Below are 25308 nucleotides of genomic sequence, written 5' to 3' on the forward strand. Positions count from 1 at the left end.
TCAAATGCACCTAAAAAAGTTCGTATTTTAGCAAGAATGCTGAACATCGAGAAGGATTTGGGACACACAATTCGAATTTCAAAACTCCTCCATGGTTCTCCCCCTAAGATGAGACAGAAACATAATGTTAGTTTAACTCGAATGTACTCTGTTTCAGTGTTGTGCACATGTATTATGTAGCATTCACATTTTCACATTCATACATAAATGTGCCATTTCCTCTAAGCGGCCTTTTCCCACCAGTAATATATTCACTATATCATTAAAACCATCGTTGAGATCCAAGCAGAGCATGAGACAAATGTTTCTGGAAATTGGATAGACTTGTCGAACAACAAAAATGAAACTTTAGACAGGTTGACCAAAGAAACTGTCAGATAAGAAACTCAATTCTTTGTAAATGGGAGAAAGGAGCATCAATAATATTACAACAACTACGACGATACACTATCATTTTTTAAAATTGAGAACGTAATCAAGAAAAAAGGCAAATAAGAGGATACGGCATTCAGTTGGTAACATTGAATCAAAGATGTGATTCCAGCCATTCACCCCACCTGGATAGGAAAAGCAAAAACCCATTCGTCTATTTCTTTGCATAAGTGATCAACATAGGGTTCTGTTGAGTTATCTTGAAACCTTGGAGTGCCTGCATCGCAGCTGTTGATTGAATCTCATCTCCATACTCCACAAAGGCAATCCCTGGCTTTGTTTCCACCATTCTAACTTCCTTAAAACCAGGATATTGGTAGAAGAGCATTTGCAGCATCATCGGAGTTGTCTCATGGGGAAGATTCTGCACGAATAATATGCTATTTGGTGGAGCGGGTGCCTCTGGTACCATAGCCTTTGCGCCACCAGGATAAGGTATCTGAGAGAGAGAGAGAGAGAGAGAGAGAGAGAGCAAAATGGCAAGGTTTGTATAAGAGAACTAATTAAACAAAAGTTTCTACATATAAGAAATAACACACCCATCAGAATGGGTATATGCACCTGCGTGAAGTGTTTATAGAGTCCAAGAAATTGCTAAATTTTGAGGCCAAATTTCATGAAAAATACAGAGGAAACGCCCAAAAAGTCAGAGAACATGCTTACAGGAGGTGTTGCACCATAAGCACCAGCATAAGCAGGATTCAGACCAATTCCAGGTTGATTAGCATCATGTTGCTCTTTTTTCTTCCTTCCTGCCACATTAGGATGCATTTAAATCTCAGTTAAAACAAACCAGTTATAAGAAAACCAGGTGTACACCATACATTAGCCACTCTAGCCCAGAGAAACAGACAAGGAAGTGTCCAATACTTCTTAGAGACTCCATGATACATGTCTGATACTGGTTGACAAACATAATACAAACACAAACATGCACTCGTGACATACGTTCTCAAGAAAGCTTTTTTGATGACGAGGAATTTTGGCAACTGCAAAATTCGTGTCTTTTCACCAGCTTTTCACCAATGGGATGTTGCCTCTACAAATTATTTGCACCTAAGGGTTCAAACCTTAGACCTAAGGGAGCGCACTCCAAAGACCAAGGTCTTTACCAGTGCCACTTAAGCCAACCCCTGGGGTTTGTTCTCAAGAAAATTTTTCGATAGCGAAAGAGTTCCAACTGTTCGAATAGAAAGGAGAAAAAGTTTTAGGTGATAAGAGAATAATAAAGCGGGAAGCATCTCACCCTTTTCCTCATGCCTCTTACGTCTTTCCCGCGGAACAAAAGTACCATCAGCCTTGGCTATTACGTCTGATTTTGTCTTCGCATATTGTATTCTCTGTTAATTATCAAATATCTATCAAATTCAATTGCTAGCAAAAAGAATTTTCAAGACCAACAGCTGTTGTAAAAACAGTAGGAGAAAAGCAATGCAGGCAGTTTTGCTGAGAGGGCAAAAGTAATCATTGACTAAAACATCTGACTAAACAAAGTAAAATAAGAATGGGATCCGGGTTGCAGCTATTTGATCCATTTATACTTCACCGATAACATACTAGTAGGGCATGTGGAAACTACATTGAAAATAACCTTAAAAACGTATCAAATAATACATAGCTAGCAATAGTATGACTATAAGTTTTTATACAGTCATTGAGTTATGGAACAAGTGCATTTAAAAATTGATTGAAGGAGCCAGCTTAACGTGAGGCCTGTTGAAATTGTCATTCCCTCTTAATAGTCTAACGATATTGATAATGAAGTTATCTAGCAATTGAACATGTGAGAGCGTGCAATAACGAATATGATAAAGCAATAAATTCTAAATTCATGCTGCCCTCTGTGCGCCGAGCACGATGGAGAAGAACAAAACCTTAATCCTTTACTTTGATGATTACAGATATTTTCCTTAAACAAATTCTTCGGATGCTTTTAGCATGTGATGAAGTTGCATACAATTCATCATTTTCTGTATACAATAGAACTAATTCCCTTAAAAAAAAAAAAGTCTAATTCAAATCGTTGTCTAAATTTAGACCTAAAATAAAATAGTGAAATCGTAAGAGAGAGAGAGAGAGAGTCAAGAAATCGAAAGGAATAGTACCATGGGCTTGTCGTAGAAAGGGAATCCCTGCATTTGGCGAAGCGCATTGGAGGCGGAGGAAACGTCCTCGAAAACCACCCAAGCTTGACCTTTGTGCTTCAGCGTCTTGAACGCGAGCACTTCCAGTATCTTCCCGAACTGCGAGAACACAGCGTGCAGCGACTTCTTCAACTCTGCCATTCAAATGAAAACGGTTCGTTTAAAGTACGAGATTGAGAGAGAAACTTCGAGAGAGAGTATGAGCGTGTACCTTCGAGCTTGATTTTCTCGTTGAGGTTGTTAATGTATATAGTCACATTCGGAGGGACCTCAGTGCCTGTAGCAACCTCTGCCATCGTCGATTTCACTCCCCGAGCTGAAAAAGAAGCAAAGAGAGGCAGAGAGCTTTAAAACGGTGAGGTTAAAGGAGGGCGGAGGAGGTAAGGGCTTTGAGGGTTTTGGTTTGCTACGCCGTGATTGATCAGAAATCAGAAATGCCCGCAGCCTCAGTGAAAAAGATGGATTTGACTTGGGCTGGAATTGTTAGGCCGAGTTCCTGCAGTTCTTGTTTTATTTCAAATTAAAGGCCCATATTATTTATCTTCAGGCCAGCCCATTTTCAGAATGATACTGCCCATTTATCGGTCTTAAACGATGGACTTCTTGAACTCTTGTAGTGGGAACTCCAACCCGAACACCCTTCACAAGAGTGCGAAAATATTATCAATCAACAATGCCATTGTATTTATTCAATAGAAATGTTGTTTCTTCTCTTAGATTTTATAATTTTAAATTACAACCATTATAGGTCACGACTTAAATATTTTAAAAAATAAAACTTAAAACGTACCTGACCGAGGATAATACGATTTAGGACTTGTTTGGATATTTCTGTAAATAGTAGTAAAATAATTTGAGATAAGATATTTTATTATGTTTTGTGAAATTAGAAAAAAAAATTGATTTAAAATATTATAAATTGTTTAAATATAACTTTTTAATATTATTTTTATTTTGAAGTTTATAAAAATTGTATTGGATTTTATGTTTAGATAATAATAATTAGGTAATTATTAGATGAAAAAGTTGAAGATTTTAAATTGAAAAGTATTTTATGTTTGAGTGAATTTTTCCTTTACAATAAACATTACTCTTTATTTAGACAAATTGGTTTATAAAAGTGACAAATCCAATCTTTTAAGCTTCGTTTGGATATAGAAACGGTTTTATCTTATCTTATCTCATATCATCTTATGATTACAAATTTTACACAAAATATAATAAATAATTCAACTCTTTCAAATCTCTAAATAATAAGAATATTAAAAAATAACATTATAACAATATGTTATTCAATTTTTATATAAAATTATCTCATTCAAACAAGACTTTAAAAGTCGAGCAATGAACATTATTGAGACAACGAAAAGAATTTTTTTAAGTGCAGTAGCATCAACATCCAATGTGCATTAAAAAAACAAACAAAATATGCACTAGTTGTCCGGTTGGTTTCTGGATAAGGATGAAACAAATTGGAAAGTCCCATGACACTGAGGAGAAGGAGATGCGCATCTTCATCTTCTGTGCAATTTGACCAATTAACAGAACATTTTACTTTTTCAACCTCAAGACCGAATCTAATCCCCTCTTCCCTTTAGTAATTTAAAAACTTTGTGATGTTATGTTTTAGAACAGACTTTCTTGACAATTATTCAGAATGACAATCATATTGTGAGTAGTAAATTAGATTTTTCGCCTCTCAATTATAATAAACGTAGACTTTTTATGCAATTATATGTCTTGTGACATACACAATCAGTAGGCATTTTAACGATGGATTAATGGCAGTAAACATCAACCTAAAGCCTTGATTTAGTGTCAACTAATATTCCATATTAATAGTAAATGACACGTTGAAAGAAAGACCCACTTTGGTTTGAGGCTCACGACTCTTTTTAACATCTAGTGGAGCGCACGCTAAAGTCCTGCCCAATTAAATAGCCTACCTTTTGTGACCAAAAGGCCGTCACGCTAATAGCATAAAAAGACTTGCGCAGTCTATGTGCATTGTATTTTGGACGGAGAACAGGAGAAAGTGACAAGTACTATATTTATTTTTAAAATAAAAAAAAAAAATATGAGATTTATATAACATATCATACTTTTTTTAAAAAAAAATTACACGATAATTTTACATTTTATAATTTTATCTAACATTGTTCATGTTTTTATCTAATATTATTCTTAATTAATAATTTTTCGAATCTTAGATTACTTTTTAATTATTTACAATATTTACAAATAATTTTGTCTCCAGCCATGGGTTATAAAAGAAATGCAGTTGAATAAAATATGTAAAAGCTTGGATTGAAATTAGAGATAGCCTAAGCCACCTATAATTATGAGGCAAATAATAGAACTCTCAACAGCAGGCCGACATGAGGAACTAGTGGAACTCAATGGTCCTCATTGAACGTTAAAACGGACCACTCGTGAGCCGAAAGCAGAACACGACAGCCTGTGCGACACCAACTTACGTACTAAAAAAATACATAAAGTATAAGGAAAATGATATAGCGACCGCTGGTGGCTCTCGGGAGTCATCATTGATTCTATTATATATTTTTTTTTAGGAAAATACTATGCATCAGCCCCACATTAGCATACATTTCACATCATTTTTTTTTTTTTTTTTTTTTACACTCAATAGGTTGAGTGTGTGCTGGTGTGAGGCTGATGTAAATATTTTTCATTTTTTTATGTGTTTTTTTATAATTAATTTTATATAGATATTTTTTAATAATTTTTAATATTAAAAAATAAATAAAATAAAAATTTTATTATTATTTTACTTCGTGATTAAAGAAGTATTTTTTAATAATTTTTTTATTTCATAATTAAAGAAGTATTTTCTAATAATATTATAAATTTATTTTATTTATTTTAAATATTTAAAATTATTAAAAACATTTATATAAAAATAATTATAAAAAAATACATAAAAAAACACATATTAAAATCAGTAATAACTTCCAACGAGAGTCACCAGCGATAGCTCTAGCATCACTCAAAGTTTAAAAGCTCAGCAAATGCTGTAGCAAACCGAAAAACCGAAAGCAGAGCTCATGGTCGCGTCGGCAGCTTTTGCAACTTTTTTTTTTAATATATCTTATAATTATTTTCATAATTTTTTTATAATCATATTTTAAAAGAAATACATTTTAATTAACCGGCCACCACGATCTCCAGTTGTCCTTTCCCACGCCACTTGGAGAGCCATGATGTCATTGATGTGACGTCGCCACGTCCACTAACAAACAGCGCCTTCCCTTCTTGCCCAATTCCAGACGGCTGGCCCGCACTAGCAGTAGCTGCGTTCGCCGTTCTTTCCTCGTCCCACCATCTTCACGTGCTTCCCTATTTGACACTGTCACACTCCTCCTCCACCGTTGGACCAAACATAAATCAAATCGTGACGGTAGCTTTGGTTTTAACAAATGACGAAAATGTAAAAATGACGCTCTCGGTTAACGCCACGTGGGGGTGGCAGAAAACGAGCGATCAGAGAGGCCCTAGAAGCTTTGACCGACGGGTCACGAGGACGCGGTCCATTTATGTCTTTTTCCCATTCCTTTCCTACAATCTTCTGATTAATACAAATATCAAATAATATTAATGAACATCTAGAACCCGCTATTTTCTAATTTCTACGCGTGCCCGATTATCCTCTCCCTTTATAAAGCCTCGACCTCCTTCGTTTGAACGCCACCTTTGCAAGTCTTTCCCAATACGTACAAGTTTCTCTCTTTCGCTGCCGTGGAAGGTTTTCGTCTTTTTCCTCGATAGAAAATTTTCCATTGAAGAAAGAAAATTCACTCTCCAGCAGCGTTCGTGCAATCAAATCTCCTAGTTCTGATCATATAAAATGGCTCTCTCTTACTCCAACGCTAAGCTTCTCTCTGTTCTCGTCGTCGACGGATTCGCTACTGCTATCAGCAGGTACTGCCAAAATTCGTAGTCACTCTCCCTTTCTATGTGTCTCTCTGTTCTTTAGGTTCTATGTAGTGTTTGTTTAGTGTTACTAACAAGACGCCGGAAAGTGATTTTCATTTTTTCAAAATGATCTATGTCGTTGTTTGTACGTTTTCAAATTTCTTTCGATTTTTGTTTTATGTACTGCTTTCTTCGCTTCCAAACAGATCCGTGTTGTATTTCTTTCATTTTATTCATCTTGGTTGGTCCCATTGATTTTTATACTAAAAAAGAAAAAAACCTCGAACTTCGCTCGACGCGTTGTAATCATTAGACACAGTAAACTGTCGATGCACGTTAGAGAAGGCTGGATTCCATTATTTATGTTATTTATACTAATACTTCTGCTATTGAATTATTATGGGTACAGGCGTGGATACTCGGCATCTTCACAAGGAATAATGGCTACGGTGGCAAGAACAGGGACTTCCGGTGCGAGGATGGGGAAGACGCCAGGGGAAGATGCGGCGCGGTCCACCGAGAAGGTGGCGTGGGTCCCAGACCCCGTGACTGGCTACTACAGACCAGAGAATCGCGTGGAAGAGATCGACGTGGCAGAGCTGCGTGCACTGCTCTTAAACAACAAGCACTGATTAAACGTCGTGGGGAATTCATTCTCCGACGGCCTTGGAATTAATCGCCTCCTACCGAAAAAAGAAACTTAAAAATTGGGGCCCACGCAGGGGGCTCGATTGTGAAGTGGAGAAACATTGGACTCGGATTACTTATGGCTGGATGTAGCCTGTAACTCTACTGTAGTGGCTACTGGATATTAATAACGACGGAGGCTTTTCTTCGTTCCTTTCTTTTCGAAATGAAATACAGATACTATTTATGATTTTATATATTTTGTTAATGAGCAATTATCAGGCGCTTGCTTTGCATAATGATCAAGATGGAGCCAAAATTAATCCAATTTACTTGGAATAAAGGAAAAAAAGAAGGACCGACAAGGGAGAGATAAAAGATAAAAGTAATAAAGTTAAAAGTTAAAACTGGTTGATTGATATAAAAAAAAAAAAAATTGAAAATGTTATAAAATAAGTGAGACTCAGATACTATAAAATGATCATTTCAAAGAAGGAAAAATAATACAAAAGGAGGGAATTTTACAAAAACGAACACTTCTTTACACCCGTTCGTTTGGGACCCCTTCTCTCAACCATATTTTCTCCATAACTTGGTATCTAGGGATGTAAATTCAAATTAGCAAACTGGATCGGACCGGACCAAATCATATCGATTTTATCGATTTTGAATCGGTCCGGTCCGGAATCGATTTTTAAAACGTAAAAATCGATCGGTTTCGGTCCGATTCCAGTTTCGAAATTTTTTGGACCGGACCGGACTGGTTGATTAAAAAATATAAAAAATAATATTTTTATATATAAGTTTGATACAAAATATTTTATATATATTAAATATTATTAATATATATAAGGTTTATATATAATGTATAATTATAAATTTTTATGTGAAATTTTATATATAACATATATATTCATATATGAAATAATTTTTTATTATAATTTATAAATTATTACATAAAATCTTAATACTAAATCACTAAAAGTTTATAACTAATACTAATATATAACTTATAACTATACCAATAGTCTAATATTAATACTATTATATAGTCTAATATATTAATAAAAGTATAAAATAGTTTTTTTTAAATCAATTTTTTTTTATAAACAAATTTTTAATGAAAAATTGTAAAATTTACATTTTAAAAAAACCGGAAAACCGGACCAGACCGGAAACCGGTAAAACCGGAAGTATCGGTTTAGGAGGGTAACCGGTGCGTAATCGGTTTTGAAAAATACAAAACCGGTACATACCGGTTCGGTCCTAGATTTCATCCAAAACCAGATCGGATCGGACCGGTTACACCCCTACGAATTTTAAAAATCGGTGGATTATTGGAAAAAAAATCTGGATGATAATCGAAATGTAAATTCAGATATCCATATTATAATTGGATATCCAAATTTATTAACCTTTTTTAAGACTTTTTAAAACTTTTAAATTTTTTTTATAATACTTGTTTATTTTAATTCGAATATCATGTTTAATACCTAAATTTAAAAAAAAAAAACTATTTTAAACACTTTTTAAAAAGGTTTTTTTAAGAAACAAAAATATTTTTAACAAATGAAAAGGCTTTCTTATAGAATTTTATGTTTATTATTTTTTTTATACAAAATAAATAATAATACATTAACACTAACACAATACATTTAATTAGGAGTGTCAAATGGTGTTAACGAGTTGTGTTTGGTACATTACACTTAATGGATCGACACGAACACGATCCGTTAAGGATTTCGTGTCAAAATTTTAAACTCGAATACGACACGGTAAGATAACGGACTGACACGATACGACCCGTTATAACCCGTTAATGAGTAAGAAATAAATTGACACGACGCGACACGACACGACTCATTCCGTTTCAACCCGTTTACATTAATGGGTTGAACAGACACGATACGACACGACCCGTTTAACTTAATTGATTTTATATAAATATTTAAATATAAATAATATCTATAAAAAATGAAAAAATAACTACAAGTTTAAAATTACAATCCAAACAAATATGATCCACACAATTTATAATAATATTCATTATTAAAATTACATTTCAAATATAATAAACAAAACATACAATATAAAAATATTAATGTTACAATCTCAAATATTAAAAAAAAATTAAAAAAAAATTTAAACAAATTTAGAACTTAAAGAAGGAAGTGAAGCGTTCTCCTTACCCTTTAGATTTAAGGGTATAAAGGTAAATTTAATTTTTTTAACGGGGGTCATAACGGATTGACCCGTTAGTGACCTATTAAATAATCGTGTCTTAACGGGTCAACCCGTTTTAACCCGAATCCGTTAAGGCTAAACCCTAATCCACTTTTATCATATCGTATTCATATTGAATTAACGGATTATATCATATATTACCACTCCTACATTTAATTGTCATTACCAGTTAATTTTCGTAGAACAATTATTTAGGCCACGCACGGATCATGCACTCCCAGACTATGCTCCTCCTTGAGGCCCAATCTTGAAGGCCTTTATAACGTATTTCACAATTCTTCTTAATTTATTTATTTTATTTTATTTAATTATTTTATTTTTTTAAAATTTTCACAAAAAATAAAATAAATAATTTAAACTTTTCAAATCTTAAAATAAAAATAATATTAAAAAAATATATTCTATGTTCATATCACTTACTTTTTTATAGTTCTCGTATACTTTCTTTTATCAGGATTATTGACTTTTTTTTGTTGAAAATTTAGGTATCGTTTGGTTGTTAATCTCATTTGAGTTTAATTCAGTTCAATCTAATTTTAAGCTAAATTTAATATCTAAATATTTAACTCTCAAATTACTAAATTCATTTCAACTTAAAATATCTTTATACGTGAGATCTATAACCTTTTTCAATTTCTCTTAAATATATTTAAACAAGTCTTAATATCTAAACACATTTAAACTCATTTTAAATAAATCCTACAAAACTTACTCTATAATTTCAATTTATTACTATTTATAAAAAACAGTTCAACATCTAAATACAATCTTAAAACCTTCTTAATGGACAAATTGACTTTAAAACTCACGAGGTAACTGTTGGGTATAAAAGAAACTAGTAATGAGATGACTTGAGATGAGTTGAGATGGATTGTAAATAGTAATGAGATGAGTTGTGAATAGTAGTGAGATTTGTGAGTTAAAGTTGTTGAATAGTAATGAATAGTAATGAGATGAATTGAGATGAGTTGAGATGAGCTGAGATGATTTGCGAATCCAAACGTCTCCTAAGATCCAGTCTGTTAGAAACACCCTGTGCTAAGAATAAAAAGAAGGGATAATGATTGCCAACAGACAAAAACTTCTCTTTAATCTTCACGAGAGATTGTAAAATTATCAAATTCCGTGGTTTTCACAAGACTGTAAAGTTAGTATTTATGTCGAATGATGTAAATTTATTCATTTTTTTATTATTATTTATATTTCATGTATTTTATTTATTATTTAGTTTTTGGAGCACTATAATGATATCAAAGCGTTATATTGGAACATTCGATCGTGCTTTTTGCCTCCGACCCCATAAAAAAATTGTTTCAATACAAGCAATGTGACATCTGCAATTATTTTTTAAAACCCTATTTATTATATAAACTATAAAGATTAGTATATAAATTTTAGAATTTAAATAAACAAAATTTAATATATATTTTCATGAAGTGGATCTGGTGATTCGATAATTAGTAGCTATGATTAATTAGGATTTCTCGTAGTTTTTTTATGGCCAAAATACTTAAGCTTGGCTTCGGCCAACTCCAACAATTGGAGACATTAAAGTACTGTAATTTCTTTGGATAGATCATTTAATGGATTTTGATTATATGTATATAGATATAAACAATAATTTAGTTCTTGGTAGGTCTTATTCTTATCCCTAATAAAAGGGTTGCTTCTGATTTAAACGAATCGTGCTGGCAATGCTAATCTGGCAAATTATAACTAGAAAATCATGCACATATTCCGTGAGTAATTAAATATTTCATCCTTTATCCCTAGCCATACAATTAATTAACATCAGAAAATAAGTTGGTGGAAACTATATATATGGGGTGATATTTTGTGGACACGTAATTATAAGCCACGTTGATACATGTCAACCGATAAATAAAAGAGTAATTTTATATATAATTATAAAATATGTAAATACTACGTAATCGTTTTGAAAAAGAGTATGATTCACTATTAAAAAATTAATTTTTTTGTATAGATCTTATATTTTATTCATTTTTTTCAAAATGATTATACGACGGTTGTACAATTCAGAATTGGAAATATTTTTTTTCTAAATAAAATATTAGTGATGACTTTAGATATTGATTATCAAATTGATTTTGATCATGACTTGAACTTATATAGTGAAGATGTATAATAGGAATAATCTATGCCTATAAGATATGAAATTGGTGTTTTTCTAGTTGGATTAATAATTTGAGAAATGTTGTTCTTTATCATAGATTTTTTTCATTCTTAATTAAACTATTTAAAATATATGGTATCAACAATTGAGACTAAAATGATAACAAATAACATACAAAATAGCGATGCACAAATAATTTATATAAATCCAATCCATTAATATTATATAAACGAACGGTATTATGGTACTTGAATAAATGGGACCAGTTAGAATCGAGTTGTATGGTCACATCTCCATACTCATGACTTGGTGGGTTACAACCTACTTATTTAAAGAAGTAACGTCAGAGTTAAGAAGTTTGACCCGTTAATTAAATGAGATACATTAATTAAGACTGAGCCATTCAATCACATACTCATGATTCAACATGAGACAAACCGAAGTCATGGACACCAATTGTTATCATTATTAACACATGCAATTAACAAAATTACTGGCATCCCCATTAAATCAAAAGAAAATTCTATATAGTATACTATCATTCTATTTTTATTCTATTAAATAAGATGTAGTATTTTTATTATTATTAAATAATTATTTATTATCTAATAATAATAAATATATTATATATTATTTATTATAATTAAAATAAGATAAAAGTATAGTATATAACGTTACATTAGATGGAATGCAATCGAAGGCATCAACCAACATTTATGGGACCTCCGTGGAAGTGGTTACCTATCATCGCAAAAGTTCAGAAGTACCATGAAGCAAGTGACGCGTGTGGGTACTTTAAACTAATTGCTACAAAAGCAGATACTCCCAATCATAATCATAAGGTACAACTATCCAAACTCATGGAACATGATTCACAAGAACTATATCATATGATACCTAATTTAGGCATCTGTCCCGTTGGACATCTAATCTCTTCACCTTTTTTTATCACTGATCTGCAATACTCTTTTTTAGGACACGTGATCAACTAACAACTATACCTTTTCTATCTCTATTTTCTTTATTTTTAGCATTTTATATATATTATAAAATAGTTATGCTGTAACCTCTACGGATTGGTTCAAGTAGTAAAGGTCTTAGTCTTGATATGATGTGTTTCCTCTAGCTCTAATATTCAAAAAAAAAATTTGAACTATTCATGATTCATTTGTAGAAAACTCATTGTCGAGATTAGTGCACCCTATAATTAGTCAAGATTTTGTTCTTGAACATCCAATATCACAAAAAAAAAATAGTTATGTTATATCATCACACTTTACCTATTCTCATGTCGCTTAAGAGAATCAAGGCCGTATAAGATAAGAATATAGTTTTTAATATTTTCATTATAAAATGCTTTGATGAAACGGCAGTAAGCGGTTGAACTTGGAGGTAGGGGTCTAGTAGACAAAATATGCGACCCAAGTGGCCCTTCTTGACATCGATGGATAAATGTATAAATTAAGCTAATTTTGTATATTTTGTATTTGACGTGGTTATATAAAAGAGTAATGCTACAAAGATTATCTTCATCCCATTTTTATCACACTATATAAAATGTGTTACTTTTATCATTTTTTGGTCATTTAAAGGTTAATGGATAATGTTTACTCATCATAGGGAAATAGATGCAAGATATGAGCGTGATATGTAGAATTTTATCATCCTTGGATCACTTTTTTTTTTATTGTTTTTTTTTTTTTTTTTAAAGTTAATGGACAATATTTACACATCATAGTAGAATAAATGCGGGATATGAGCGTAGTACGTAGAATTTTTAAATGTGTTTGGGGAGGATGACCCAATATCTAACTTAGACTTCGGTTACATAACCCAATATCCAACCCAATATGAGTAGGCCTAGCAAACTCCAAACTCAAGCCCAAAAGGCAGGAGAAGGCCTCTCCCCGTTAACATCATACGAAGGCATTGAGCCCAACTATAATCGATCCAGGTGACCAGATATTCTCTGTGAACCTAATAGCAGACTCAGTCTGTTTGGTGCGTATTTATGTTGCAGTGTAAACCTCAATGTTTTGATCAGGTCTATTGCTTTATAGGTCTTTATAAATTGACTTGGCAATTCCCTATTTTTTTTTTTAAAAAAAAAACTAAGTTTGAACAAGAACTTGAAATACATAACAAACTGGTTGTGAGGGGAGTTATCTCCCGAGTCATACCAAGAGAAATGCCTGGGTCGGGGGTCGAACATGGACATGAAGTCTGGGCCAAGCAAAGCACACTAAGAAGACCCAGGCCCTAGCCCATATATGAAGTCTGGGTAGGGCCGTGTATACTTCAAAGACTCAACTAAAGAAGATGGGTAGATAAGAAACCATGACAAACATATGGCAGGAAAGACAATCTGGAAACCCACCAGCCGATGGACAGGTACACTCACCGACTCTAAATATTACCACCCAGACACGACAGACAGATAAGAAAAGCTAAGGAAGGCACACTGCATTAATGGAGGATATGAAACTTAGAGGGGAAGGCAAAGCCACATTAATGAGGTAGAACGAAACTTAGAGAGGAAGACATACCGCATTCAAAGCGGCCCAGGACTTGGAACGCACTGGGAGATGCCCAGTGTCAGGAGCATTTAATAAGACTTGAACATCCTATAGCATGACAGATGGGCAACATGAGTGTCTGATCTCCTACTGAGCGACACCCCACTACCATGAAGGCTAGACCATTGGGTATAAATAGGCATCATCCACGATCGATAAAGAGGTTAACATCTACATACATTTCTACTACTTCATCTCTAACATTGAAACTAACTTGAGCGTTAGAGGTACCACGGACCCCGAGCTCCCATTCTCCTCCTTGCAGGAAAGAGTCTAAGTGCTGCTAGCGTGGAGTTGCTCAGGCATGCAAAACATGACATAAACACTGGTGTTGGTTTATTATTTCCAGTGGGCGATGGATGATTAAAGTTGAGATAAAATGAGATAAGATGAATTCTGGTTTGTTTTCGCATATAAATGATGGAGGATTTGAATGCCAACCAACATTCTCCATCAGACATGATTTGTTTTCGCATATGAGATGAGATGAGATGAATTAAGATAAAAGTTGAAAGTTGAATAAAATATTATTAGAATATATTTTTTAATATTATTTTTGTTTTAGGATTTTAAAAAATTGCATTGTTTATTTTATTTTGTGTGAAAATTTGATAAAGTTATAATGATTACATGAGATGAGTTGAGAATACTTGTGAAAACAAACGAGGCCAGGGTTGTTTGGGAACTGATATGAAATTTCTCATCTTATCTTAAAACTTCTCATAATTTCTTTTTCAAGTTCTACTAAAATAAAAAACACTTTTTAATTTCAAATTTTCAACTTTTGATCTAATCATTACAAATTTTTCAAACTTCCAAACAAAACAAACAAAATAAAATTTTTTAAAACCTCAAAAAAAAGATATTAAAAAAAATATTTAAACAATATTTTAAGTTTATAATGTTTTTATTCAACATTTTATATCTCATTTCCCAAAATCTAATTAAACATCTTAGCTCAAACTATTTTACTACTATTCATATAATTATTATCTTATCTCATTACTCAAATATGACCTAAGATTCAATACTTAGGTAATGATTTGCAAATGTGTTTAAATATAGTCTTATGAACCAAGCATTTGTATTAATTCATTCTTTGGTTAGTCAAAGGAAAATCATCATTAAAGAAGAAGTGTTCCAATTACAAATAGATTTCACAAAAATAAACTCACAAACTGATATAACTTTATGTGATACTTTAGATCTACTTTACAATAAAAGTAAAATTAACAATCTGACGTACCATATCAAGCCACGTCAATTTGTAAGCTTACTTTTGTAAAATTATTTTGTGCTCAAAGCACTTCGCATAAAGAAGTGCAATGGCTAATTTATAAGATGACTAATGTGTAATGACTAATTTATGAGTTTACTTTTATAAAATTATTTTATACCCAAAGCATTTGTCAAAAAGAAGTGCAATGGCTAATGTGCAATGACTAATTTATAAATTTATTTTTGTAAAATAATTTTGTGGCCAAAGCATTCTCGTAAAGAAGTGTAGTGGCTAATTGCAATGGCTAAAATCAAGACCACAACATGCAACCACCAGTGCTGTAACAATGTCCTGACTCCTTTTTAGGAAGGACCATTATTTGCCGGATCGCCCATGGACTGACTCCACGGCACAGCTTGCAGCAGAAGCAATGGCAACGTTGTTTCTCCGTCTCTTCCACATGCATGCCGACGGTTTTCCTTAGAAAACAAACCAACTTCACACTCTTATTTGCAAAACCAGCAAAACGCCATCCAAACGAATTCTGTAGACTATGATTAGGACTAGTTTGTTTTTATAACTCATCTCAACTCATTTAATTTCTCTCATTTCATCTAATCATTATAATTATTTTAAATTCTCACATAAAATAAAATAAATAATTTAATTTTTTCAAATTTTAAAATAAAAATAATATTAAAAATATATATTTTAATAATATTTTATTCAACTTTTAACTTTAATCTCAATTTATTTCATTTCGTGAAAATAAACAAGGCTTGTTTATCTTAAATAGTATACTGATCAGATAGATTCCAATAAGATGGTAAGCCATTTCGGAAAGTGTTTTCACTTTCACATCCATCATCGTTTCTACAGCATAAACTTTGATGCATATTTGCTCTATGCATGACAATGGTTTCGTTTTGTTACACACTATTGGAAATATAATACCATTTTCTTAAACGCCAAAGGTTTATGTTCAAATACGATCCATTTTTTTCTGTCCACCAATCCGCCTGTCCCAACCTACCAGTCTTTGAGTCTTCCCTCTATTGCCACCTAACGTTCTACTTTTTCTGTTTATAAAAAGATTGACTTTTGACGTTTAGACTATTGTGATTGAGAAAGATCCTTCCCATTTTGCAAGTACTTTTACCATTCGGGGATGTTTGTATGTTGAGATATTTTTATTATATTTTTATTTCATTTTATCTTAATATTTAAATATTATTTAAATATACACTTTTTAATTTTTAATTTTTAATTTTTTTATCTAATCATTATAATTTTTTTAAATTTCTAAACAAAACACAAAAAATAATTTAATATTTTCAAATACTAAAATAAAAATAATATTAAAAAAATATATTATAACAATATTTTAAATTTATAATATTTTTATTCAATTTTTTCTCTGTCATTTTCTAAAATATCATAAAACATCATAACTCAAATCATTTCACTAGTATTCACAAATTTCTCAATCTCATTTCCAAGCATCTCATCATAATATTATTTGCTCAGATAAGATTCAACTTTTCCCATATTTAATACAGTTGTTAGATAATATCGGCAACTCAGACTGATACCTCACTTTTGGTTCTAGCTGCACTTACAAAGAAAAAAAAACTTTTGGTTCTAGCTGCACCTATTCTTTCTTTATGAGTAGAAAACTAGCGATTAATGTCTTCCATCCAAAAAATTCAAACTTCTCCGGATTTCAAACGAAAGCTTTTGAGTTTTAACTGAAGACAACTCCATTCAACAATGTGGATTGCTAAGAAGGCGGCTTTTAATCTTAAGCGGTATGATCGGATGAACTAACACATTTTCAACTCTACAATATGAGTCAAATTCAGTTCAACACCATCTAGGCTTCTAGCATTAACATAATGCAGAGCTCCTTGATCTACAAACAGCTGTAACATTCATCATCATTTCCTCATGGCTAAATCTTTTCCCCCCCTCATTTCATGGGGAATATATCAGGTCTCTAAGACTTCTTAGATCATATATCAACAATGTAACTCTGTAAAAGCTAGAAACAGGTAAATAGCATATGGATTAGCTTCGATAGAAGCAACCTGTGGTCCTGTACACCTAAGAAGTAAGAAGCACGGAAACTTCAAACTAATAGCTGTTCCCTGATACGGGATTTTTTAACCTTTTTTTCTTCACTCTCTATCTCTCCTAAAGGTTCTGTGAATGCTAGTTGCTAAGGAGTGAAAGCAGATCATATGTTTCACCATCCTAATGGCAGTTGAAAGCAATGAAAATGTTTAAGGCAGTTTGAGTTCTCACCAGTGTTTCAAGTGGAACTACTACGAATATAAAATCAAATTCAACAAAGCTATTCGGCTTAATAATTTTTGGATAAATTTCTATACGCCTAATTCTCCCAAGCTGTAGCTAGAGTCCACACCAAGGTTCACATATAACATAGTAACGTGATAACAACCTCCTCAACACCTTTCCATTCTGTAACATTTCAATAGAAGACCCAAACCATATGATCTATTCTTCAAAAAGATTAGTCAATAATATAATTATAATCTCATTGAAACTTTATAAAGAGTAAAAATTTCTCATTCCCAAGCAACGTGAGATCTCATACACCACTTATCCTTATTCTTATCATATGAGATATCACAATCTACCTCCTTAAATTTCCAACGTCGTCTTAGTCGGGCCAATCTGTCGTAGATGGCACGACTCAAGTCCCACATTTCTAGTTGGAATTGGCTCTGATACTATTTGTAACGTCTCAATAGAAAGTCCAAACCACATAACCTATATTCTAAAAAACTAGTCAATGATACAATTGAAATTTCATTATAACCTTATAAAGAGCAATAACTTCTCATTTTCAAACAATGTAGGATCCAAACAACACCTACCCTAATCCTTATGATATGGGTATCACACATTCTCTCCCCCAGCAACATTTTTATTTTTTTGATGAGCAAGAAAAAACCAGAATATGAAACGCAGTATCTATCAGTTTCGTTGGTTCTCTGCAAATAAAATTTCATGACAAGACAAACAAACGAGCACAGTATTTCAAGTAAAATAGTCAATCTTCAGTAAACAATAAACTATATTTCAGAAAACGTCATTCTCAATAAATAACATAAACCCATTTCCTTTAGTCTGATGCGAAATAAGAAACGCCATCCAAATCCCACAAAGAACATCTTTTAGAGTTCCAAATTCCGATTAAATGGAAGAAACAAGACGGTTCAATTTCAATTTCCTTACTTGCCCCTTATCGCAATCAAATCCACAGCCACACTGCGGGCAGTCGTAGAAATTATCAATAGGAAAAGACGCCGAAGCAATACCTACAGATAACTCAAGCTCGTCCCCTTTCCTAACCACCTCCACGATATTCAGCCACAAGAACAAAACCTTGACGCTGATACCAGTCAGGCTCGAGAGCCTGTTCTCAGAGATGTAGCCGCTGATGGTGGACTTGTATTTCAATTCATACGATCCCTCGAGTGAGTAACCGCACGAGCCGTTCAGATAGGCGTAGAATCTTCCGGAGGCTTGGTCCAGTTCGTAGCCCACGGCACCCTTGGGGAGGAGACCGACGGGGAAGTTGAAGTCCACGAGGGCCTTGTACGCAGAGGATCCATCGTCGGTGATGGCTACGGGGGATGAGGTGGAGAACGGTGATAGGAGGAGGAAGAGGGTGAGAATCGCCGTCGGATACATCGGATCTTTCTACGTTTTCTCTGGTTGTGCTGATGTTTGTGTTTGTTTAGGGGAGTGTATACTTTTCTGTGGTCATTTGGATGCCAGGAAAGCGTGAAGTGGAAAAAGGAGCAGCAGTTGAGACAAAAAAACGATGTCGGATTGGGGAAGTTGGTGTTTTGTGGACGGAGCACGTGGTACCTATTTTCGTCAAATCAGTACGGACATGAAAGTAAATTGACCGAGTACCAAAAAATACAAACAAACAAACATATCTCATGATTTGGGTAAAGAGGTTGGAAAAGAATCAGCGAGGTTTATATAATGAGTTGAGATAAAATAAAATTAAAATTAAAAATTAAATAAAATATTATTTTTATTTTAAAATTTTAAAAGTTAAATTATTTATTATATTTTATGTAAGAATTTAAAAAATTTGTAATAATTATATTAGATGAGATAAGATGAGAGACTCTTTCAATCCAAACAAATCCCAAACTGATTCCTTTGGTTCTTGAGTTTTTGTTTATATTAGCTCCAAACTCCGATTTCGAACTCTGACATTTAGACTTAATATATTTAATATTGTAACAAACATAAATAACAGGTAGTTGAGCGGCCTAATGGTGCAACGTCGCATTTTGCGAATTAACTAACTCACGTTTAAGCCTCCTTATGTACGAGATGGTGTATTTTGCAAAGTTTTTTTTTTTTTTAAATCCTCAAAAGTTCAAAATGACATCGTTTTTGTCTCTTATATATTTATCTCTTCATGACCAAAACCCTACGGCGTTTCTCTCCTCCTCCTCATTCGTTTTCTCAGAATTGAAAGTCTCTCTCTTGCCGTTGTTTCCGTCATTTCCCTATTCCTCCTTTGTTTTCTCACAAATTTTCTTTTGTCTCTTATCCTCTCACTCGACAACTTTCTTTCATTCTTATTTTCTCTATGCGATTGTCTTCCTCTGTTGCAATTCAAAACTTCGATGTGAAAATCCTTTGTGAATCTGTTTGTTATAGTTTAGGTTATTTGTTATTTGTTACTTGTTATGATGCGAAAATCCTCTGTGAATATGTTATTTGTGAAATGTTCTTTGTTAGGAGATTCTGAGATTAGGTTGCAAGAGAGAAAACAAATTGTGAATTGTGAAATGTTCTTTGTTTGTTCTTTTGTTTTTTTTTTTCTTCTTTCATTAAACTCCAATCAGAGCTCCGACCTCGAATTCGATTCACACAACTCTGATCAGAGTTGGAATCCGCTCTGATTCAGAGTCGGAGTCAGAGCCCAAATTGGTCTCCAACTTTGGTCGGAATCGAAGGTCGGAGTTGGAGAGTCAGAGTCCAGCCCTAATTCAGACAACTTCTTTAATAATTATTTTCAATTAAATAGATGGAATTTTATTAACTCAATATTTAACTCAATAATATAAGCAATATATCAGAAAATTGACAAAACAACTTTTAGAACATTCTACAAACACAACGATTCTGTAGGATACACCGTATGAACAATAAACTATATTAATAGCATCTTGTTTCGAACTTAGTACCCGTCCAATTTATTGAGAAAAACTCTATTTCTAGTCTTGACTATAACTCATCCAACGTACTACTGATGTAAAAATCATTCACATTATTTAGTTCTTGTGGTTTGTCGTCTTGACAAATTAGTCTTTAATATCTGTATTATTCTACTCATCATGTCTACACTATATACTTGTTAAGAAAAAAAAAAAGGTGTGTAATGTATAAATGATAAATATAATTTTTTTAATATTTTAATATTGAACTTTTTACGTTTTGAACTCTCAACTTTAATTAAGTCGAATCTTCTATTAAGGCATCGTTTGGTTAAGCAGTTCAGATGAGATGAGATAAGATGTTTTATTGAAAGTTGAATAAAATATTATTAGAATGTAATTTTTTAATATAGTTTTTATTTTGAGATTTGAAAAAGTTGAATTGTTTATTATATTTTGTGTGAGAGTTTGAAAAAGTTGTAATGATAAGATGAGATAATTTTGTGTATCCAAATTGGGTCTAAGACACTAATAATAAGTTAAAATGACATGCAACTACCAATAATTTTCATGTAAAAAATCATTATTTTTAAAAGAAAATAACCATTTCAAAATTAGTAAGCTGGGTGTGCTACCTAGGCATTTGACTGGGTCTTGCACCCAAGGCAAGTGCTAGGTTTGTAAGCCTAGGCAATACTACCAAGGTCGTGCCCAAGTGGGTGGAATGATCCAGGCTGTGCTGCCTAGTCGATCGCCACTCGACTTGGTTTGTCACCCAAGCATGGGCGTAGCTTGTACATGGCAATGCTTGGGACTAGAAAGATATAGTATCTTAGCTTGCGTTTGGATATTGAGCTGAGTTGAGTTGATTTGAGTTCTTTATAAATAATAGTGAATTAAGATGGTTGAGTGAGTTTTGTGAGACCCACTGAAGATGAGTTTAAAGTATATTTAGATGTTAAAATGAGTTTAAATATATTTATGAGAAGTTGTAAAATTATTGGGACCCATTACTGTTCACATCACATTTTTGTCTCCCACGCGCCAAACCTGAATAGGAGACTTCTGAAAAAAAAGTTTTGTCCCCCACTATTGGGTACAAACCGATTTTGTCGAGAGAGAGAGAGAGAGAGAGAGTTGATGGCAACAAAAAAAAAGTTGCAGAGGACATCAGCTTTTGTCAGCTAGTCTAGTCACGACCATCTACATAAAATGAACCCACCGAATTCATGCTCGTTTGTTCCTTGATTGCACTTAGGTCATCTGAGTTCTGTTCAAATTTAGACCTATTCTAATATCCAAACACTCAACTCTCAAATCATTAAACTCATTTCAACTCAAAACATCTTTACATGTAGGACCCACAATCTTTTTCAACTCAACGACTTTTTACATGTGAGACCCACATTTTTTTCAACTCAACAACTCTTTACACGTGAGACCCACAACCATTTTTAACTTCGCATAAATACATTTAAACTCATCTTAACATCTAAACACATCTAACTCATTTTATATAGGCCCCACAGAATTCAATCTACCATCTCAACTTGCTATTATTCATAGAGAACTCAACTCAACTCAACATCCAAACGCAATCTAAGAAGATCCATTGCGCATTGAAAGTCTATTCTCTCTTGATAAACAAATCTTCATCATTTTGTGCTCTTGTTAAATTACTGTCGAGTTCATTGATGTGGATATGTTTTTTGGCCAGAAGGATTTTTGGAGATGCCTAGGTGTAGAGATCAAGTTGGTGCTTATAATGAAACTATAGAAAGGCCGGTGGTCCGGAGCTGCCACGGTGCAGAGATCGAATGAGATATTCATGGTGTTGCAAGTTAGATTTAGCTACTTCAATGGTCTTTTGTAAGTGTTTCTAAATTGGTTGTAACAAACTCAATTTTTATAGTAAATTTTAGGTAGTGATCTACATTTAGAGTGGTTTTAGAAATTGAATATATTTCTCAAATGAAATTTTAATTCGTTATCAAAATTGTTTTGTTGATTATTTCGTATGATTTGATTAATTGATTGATTATTATATTTAAATTTTCTAGTGAGTTTTTAATACATCTATTCACCTCCTTGTAGGTGTATTTAGATCCGAACTATTGATTTTTTAATATCGTACATGTATAGTGAGACAAATGAAGTATATTCCGAGAGTGCTAACATAGGTATTGTCAATCAGGACAATAACCCAACAACATGCTAGCTGATTCTCCAAGAAAGTACATGTCATAGCCATTTGTAAATTTGTTTCAAAGATCAAAATAACCTCAAACTAAGCAAGAACCCTCGTTAACTTAAGAAGAGGACAAAAGACTATATGACTTATTGATCTTCCTAATTCCCTTCTGATCACTAACACAATTAAAGCCATAACCATAGGTGGGGCTCTCAACAAAATTACTAGCTGTAAAATCAACCGAAGTGATCCCTACGAAAAAACCTAGCTCTTCATCTTCACGAGTCACGCTCACAATGCTGAGCCATAGGATGAGTAGCTTAACCTTGATGCCACTTAAGCTTGTGATCTTGTCCTTGGCTATGGCACCCGTTATGGTGGACATGTACTTCAACTCATAAGAATCAATGGAAAAGGTACAACTACCGTTCAGATATACTGAGAACATGCCTGTGGAATTGTCCAGCTTGTAGCCTAACACTCATTTGGGAAGAAGACCCATCAGGAAGCCATGCATATTCTTCCATAACTTGGTAGGCCGTGGGGGAGGCTGATGCTGTTGTTGTGTAGATGAGAAATAAGAGGATTAGAAACCGGATTGCCATTGATATTGGAGGCATGGGTTTTGGTGGAAAGATTGAAGCCAATTTTCTTTTTTAGGAGACTCTTTTGGTGGCGGATGGAGTTTTGAGCGTCTAGTTTTGGTAGGAAGTTGAGGATACTTATAACATGGGGGACTTTGAGGGTTGAAGGTGACGGGAAAAATTGGGTGATTCGAAAGATATTCTTTATATATTACATATGAATAAATGTTATATAATTTAGTTTATGCTTTTAACCTTTCTCTTAGTTAGAATATGAAACTTTGGGACAATGGTAATGTATTTTAACAACTTTAAATATCGCTTTTCTTTAAATGGAAAATCCAAAAGGCGCTTTAAAAAACATATTAAGTAAAAACATGGTGCTTTTAATGGCCATATGAAGCTGAAGAAAGCCCTTATAATCAAAACGAGGTCCAAGTGTCTAAAATATGCTGAATCTAAATGCAAAAAGATGGCATTAATAAGAAGTAAGAGCCACCGATCATATTTTTCAATGCCAGTGGAAAAATATGGCCAGTTTAAACATGAAAGAAATTCATGGTTTAACTCATATTATAAAATCAGTTTTATAAGAGATAATTGTTTATTTCTTATAAACATGTTCAAGATCATGTTTACAGGCAATGTGTGTGATTATTCCTCAACAAAGATATTGTTCATAGGCAATGTTTGAGATTATTCCTCAACAAAACAAATGGTGATTTCACAAGTCCTACTTTATTTTTTTTCCCGGAGCATATTGATATCTCATTTCTGTATTCTATCCAAGGCTTCTCTGTTTCATTTTAGGTAACAACTTTATATATCTCGCAAACATCCTTTCGAAAAAAATAATCATAAACTCCCAATTTATCTTCCTCTGAAGAAACGAAAGAGAACAAAAATGATAAAGCATCTAGAATATTAGAACAGTACTGAACATTGATCTAGATGCCCTTTAGGGTATGGATTATTAAGAAGCAGCATATACATCACTTGCATGTATAAGTACAAGCACTTGATTCTTTCTTCTAAAAAGAAGAATGATAAACATCGAAATTGTTGCAGTCTAATCCACACCCACATTGAGGACACTCCTCAAAATTCTCAACCAGAAAGTTGGCGAAAGCAATTCCCACGGAGAAATGGAGCTCCTCGCGTTCACGAACTACCTCGACAATGTTAAGCCACAACAAAAGCACCTTAACACTCACACCCTTCAAGTTCTTGAGCCTATCCTTGGAGATCACACTCTCAATGGTGGAGTTATAATTAAGCTGATATGAATTTTCGAGGGAGAAGCTGCAACTTCCATTCAAGTAGGTCGAGAACTCCCCTGTTTCTCTGTTTAATTCATAGCCAGTTGCACCTTTTGGGAGAAGGCCGACTGGAAAGTCGTTTTCTTGAAGAACATTGTAAGTAGAGGATGTGTACTCGGCATCGCCAAAAGCAAATGGGTTGGTTGACATGCAGATCGAAATGAAAAGAGTTGCACAGAGAAAGGCCATTGAAGTTGAAGATAAGGCTTTTGGTTGGGAAAACAAACCCATCTTTTTTCTCTCAAAACGTTCCAAAGTCTTAAATGTGGTTTGGCTGTGCAAAAACTGAGCGAGTGCACTTATAAATATCAATGTTAGAAAATGTATGGTGCAGAGTGAGAAGGAATGTGGAAGACTCTAGAGGCAACACCTGTGCACATGCATGCAATAGTTGAGCATATGTCTTTTTTTTTTCTAGTAAAATTACATACTTCATGACTCATTACTTAATCTATCACCAATTCACTATTCTCGAGAAAAAAAAAGTATTAGCGAGTTTTAATAGCTGAAATCATGCAGACAGATTATCGAGGGGGTCATAATTTGAATCATTTGATAATATTTGATGTTCATAAGCTTTGAGCAATGGCATTGAGTTAACCATTTGGCATTGGATTAACCATTTAACCATTTGAGATAAAAATGAGTAATGCTATAAGCATTGCTTATTCCTTTTTCAAAACGAGTTA

At 33.2% G+C, this 25308-nt stretch overlaps 3 protein-coding genes across 3 annotated transcripts; 1 reads left to right on the top strand and 2 right to left on the bottom strand.

The window, feature by feature from the left end:
• Positions 1–231: 231 nt before the first annotated feature.
• On the bottom strand, positions 232–3057 carry LOC108986874 (U1 small nuclear ribonucleoprotein A-like). The gene is made up of 5 exons (XM_018959671.2): positions 2788–3057; positions 2538–2710; positions 1679–1772; positions 1096–1184; positions 232–871 (listed from the first exon to the last, which is right to left on the bottom strand). Exons 1-5 carry the CDS (start codon positions 2870–2872, stop codon positions 587–589), a joined length of 726 nt encoding a protein of 241 aa, XP_018815216.1. The 5' UTR covers positions 2873–3057; the 3' UTR covers positions 232–586.
• A 3211-nt stretch (positions 3058–6268) lies between these two features.
• Positions 6269–7395, top strand: LOC108986879 (indole-3-acetic acid-induced protein ARG2-like). Its single transcript, XM_018959676.2, has 2 exons — positions 6269–6515; positions 6919–7395. Exons 1-2 carry the CDS (start codon positions 6442–6444, stop codon positions 7139–7141), a joined length of 297 nt encoding a protein of 98 aa, XP_018815221.1. The 5' UTR covers positions 6269–6441; the 3' UTR covers positions 7142–7395.
• Positions 7396–18370: 10975 nt separating this feature from the next.
• Positions 18371–19155, bottom strand: LOC108986846 (uncharacterized protein At5g01610-like). Its single transcript, XM_018959623.2, has one exon. It carries the CDS (start codon positions 19027–19029, stop codon positions 18529–18531), a length of 501 nt encoding a protein of 166 aa, XP_018815168.2. The 5' UTR covers positions 19030–19155; the 3' UTR covers positions 18371–18528.
• Positions 19156–25308: the final 6153 nt, after the last annotated feature.

The sequence above is a fragment of the Juglans regia genome, chromosome 11 (assembly GCF_001411555.2).
Source record: "Juglans regia cultivar Chandler chromosome 11, Walnut 2.0, whole genome shotgun sequence".
NCBI lineage: Eukaryota > Viridiplantae > Streptophyta > Magnoliopsida > Fagales > Juglandaceae > Juglans > Juglans regia.

Bases quoted from the DNA above. Each gene is read 5' to 3' on its own strand.
- LOC108986846 (XM_018959623.2), bottom strand. From the start codon at position 19,029: ATGTATCCGACGGCGATTCTCACCCTCTTCCTCCTCCTATCACCGTTC.
- LOC108986879 (XM_018959676.2), top strand. From the start codon at position 6,442: ATGGCTCTCTCTTACTCCAACGCTAAGCTTCTCTCTGTTCTCGTCGTC. The intron at 6,516-6,918 runs GTACTGCCAAAA...TTATGGGTACAG, and splicing joins TTCGCTACTGCTATCAGCAG to GCGTGGATACTCGGCATCTT.
- LOC108986874 (XM_018959671.2), bottom strand. From the start codon at position 2,872: ATGGCAGAGGTTGCTACAGGCACTGAGGTCCCTCCGAATGTGACTATA. The intron at 1,773-2,537 runs GTACTATTCCTT...GATAATTAACAG, and splicing joins CTTTCTACGACAAGCCCATG to AGAATACAATATGCGAAGAC. The intron at 1,185-1,678 runs GTGAGATGCTTC...CTAATGTGGCAG, and splicing joins TAAGAGGCATGAGGAAAAGG to GAAGGAAGAAAAAAGAGCAA.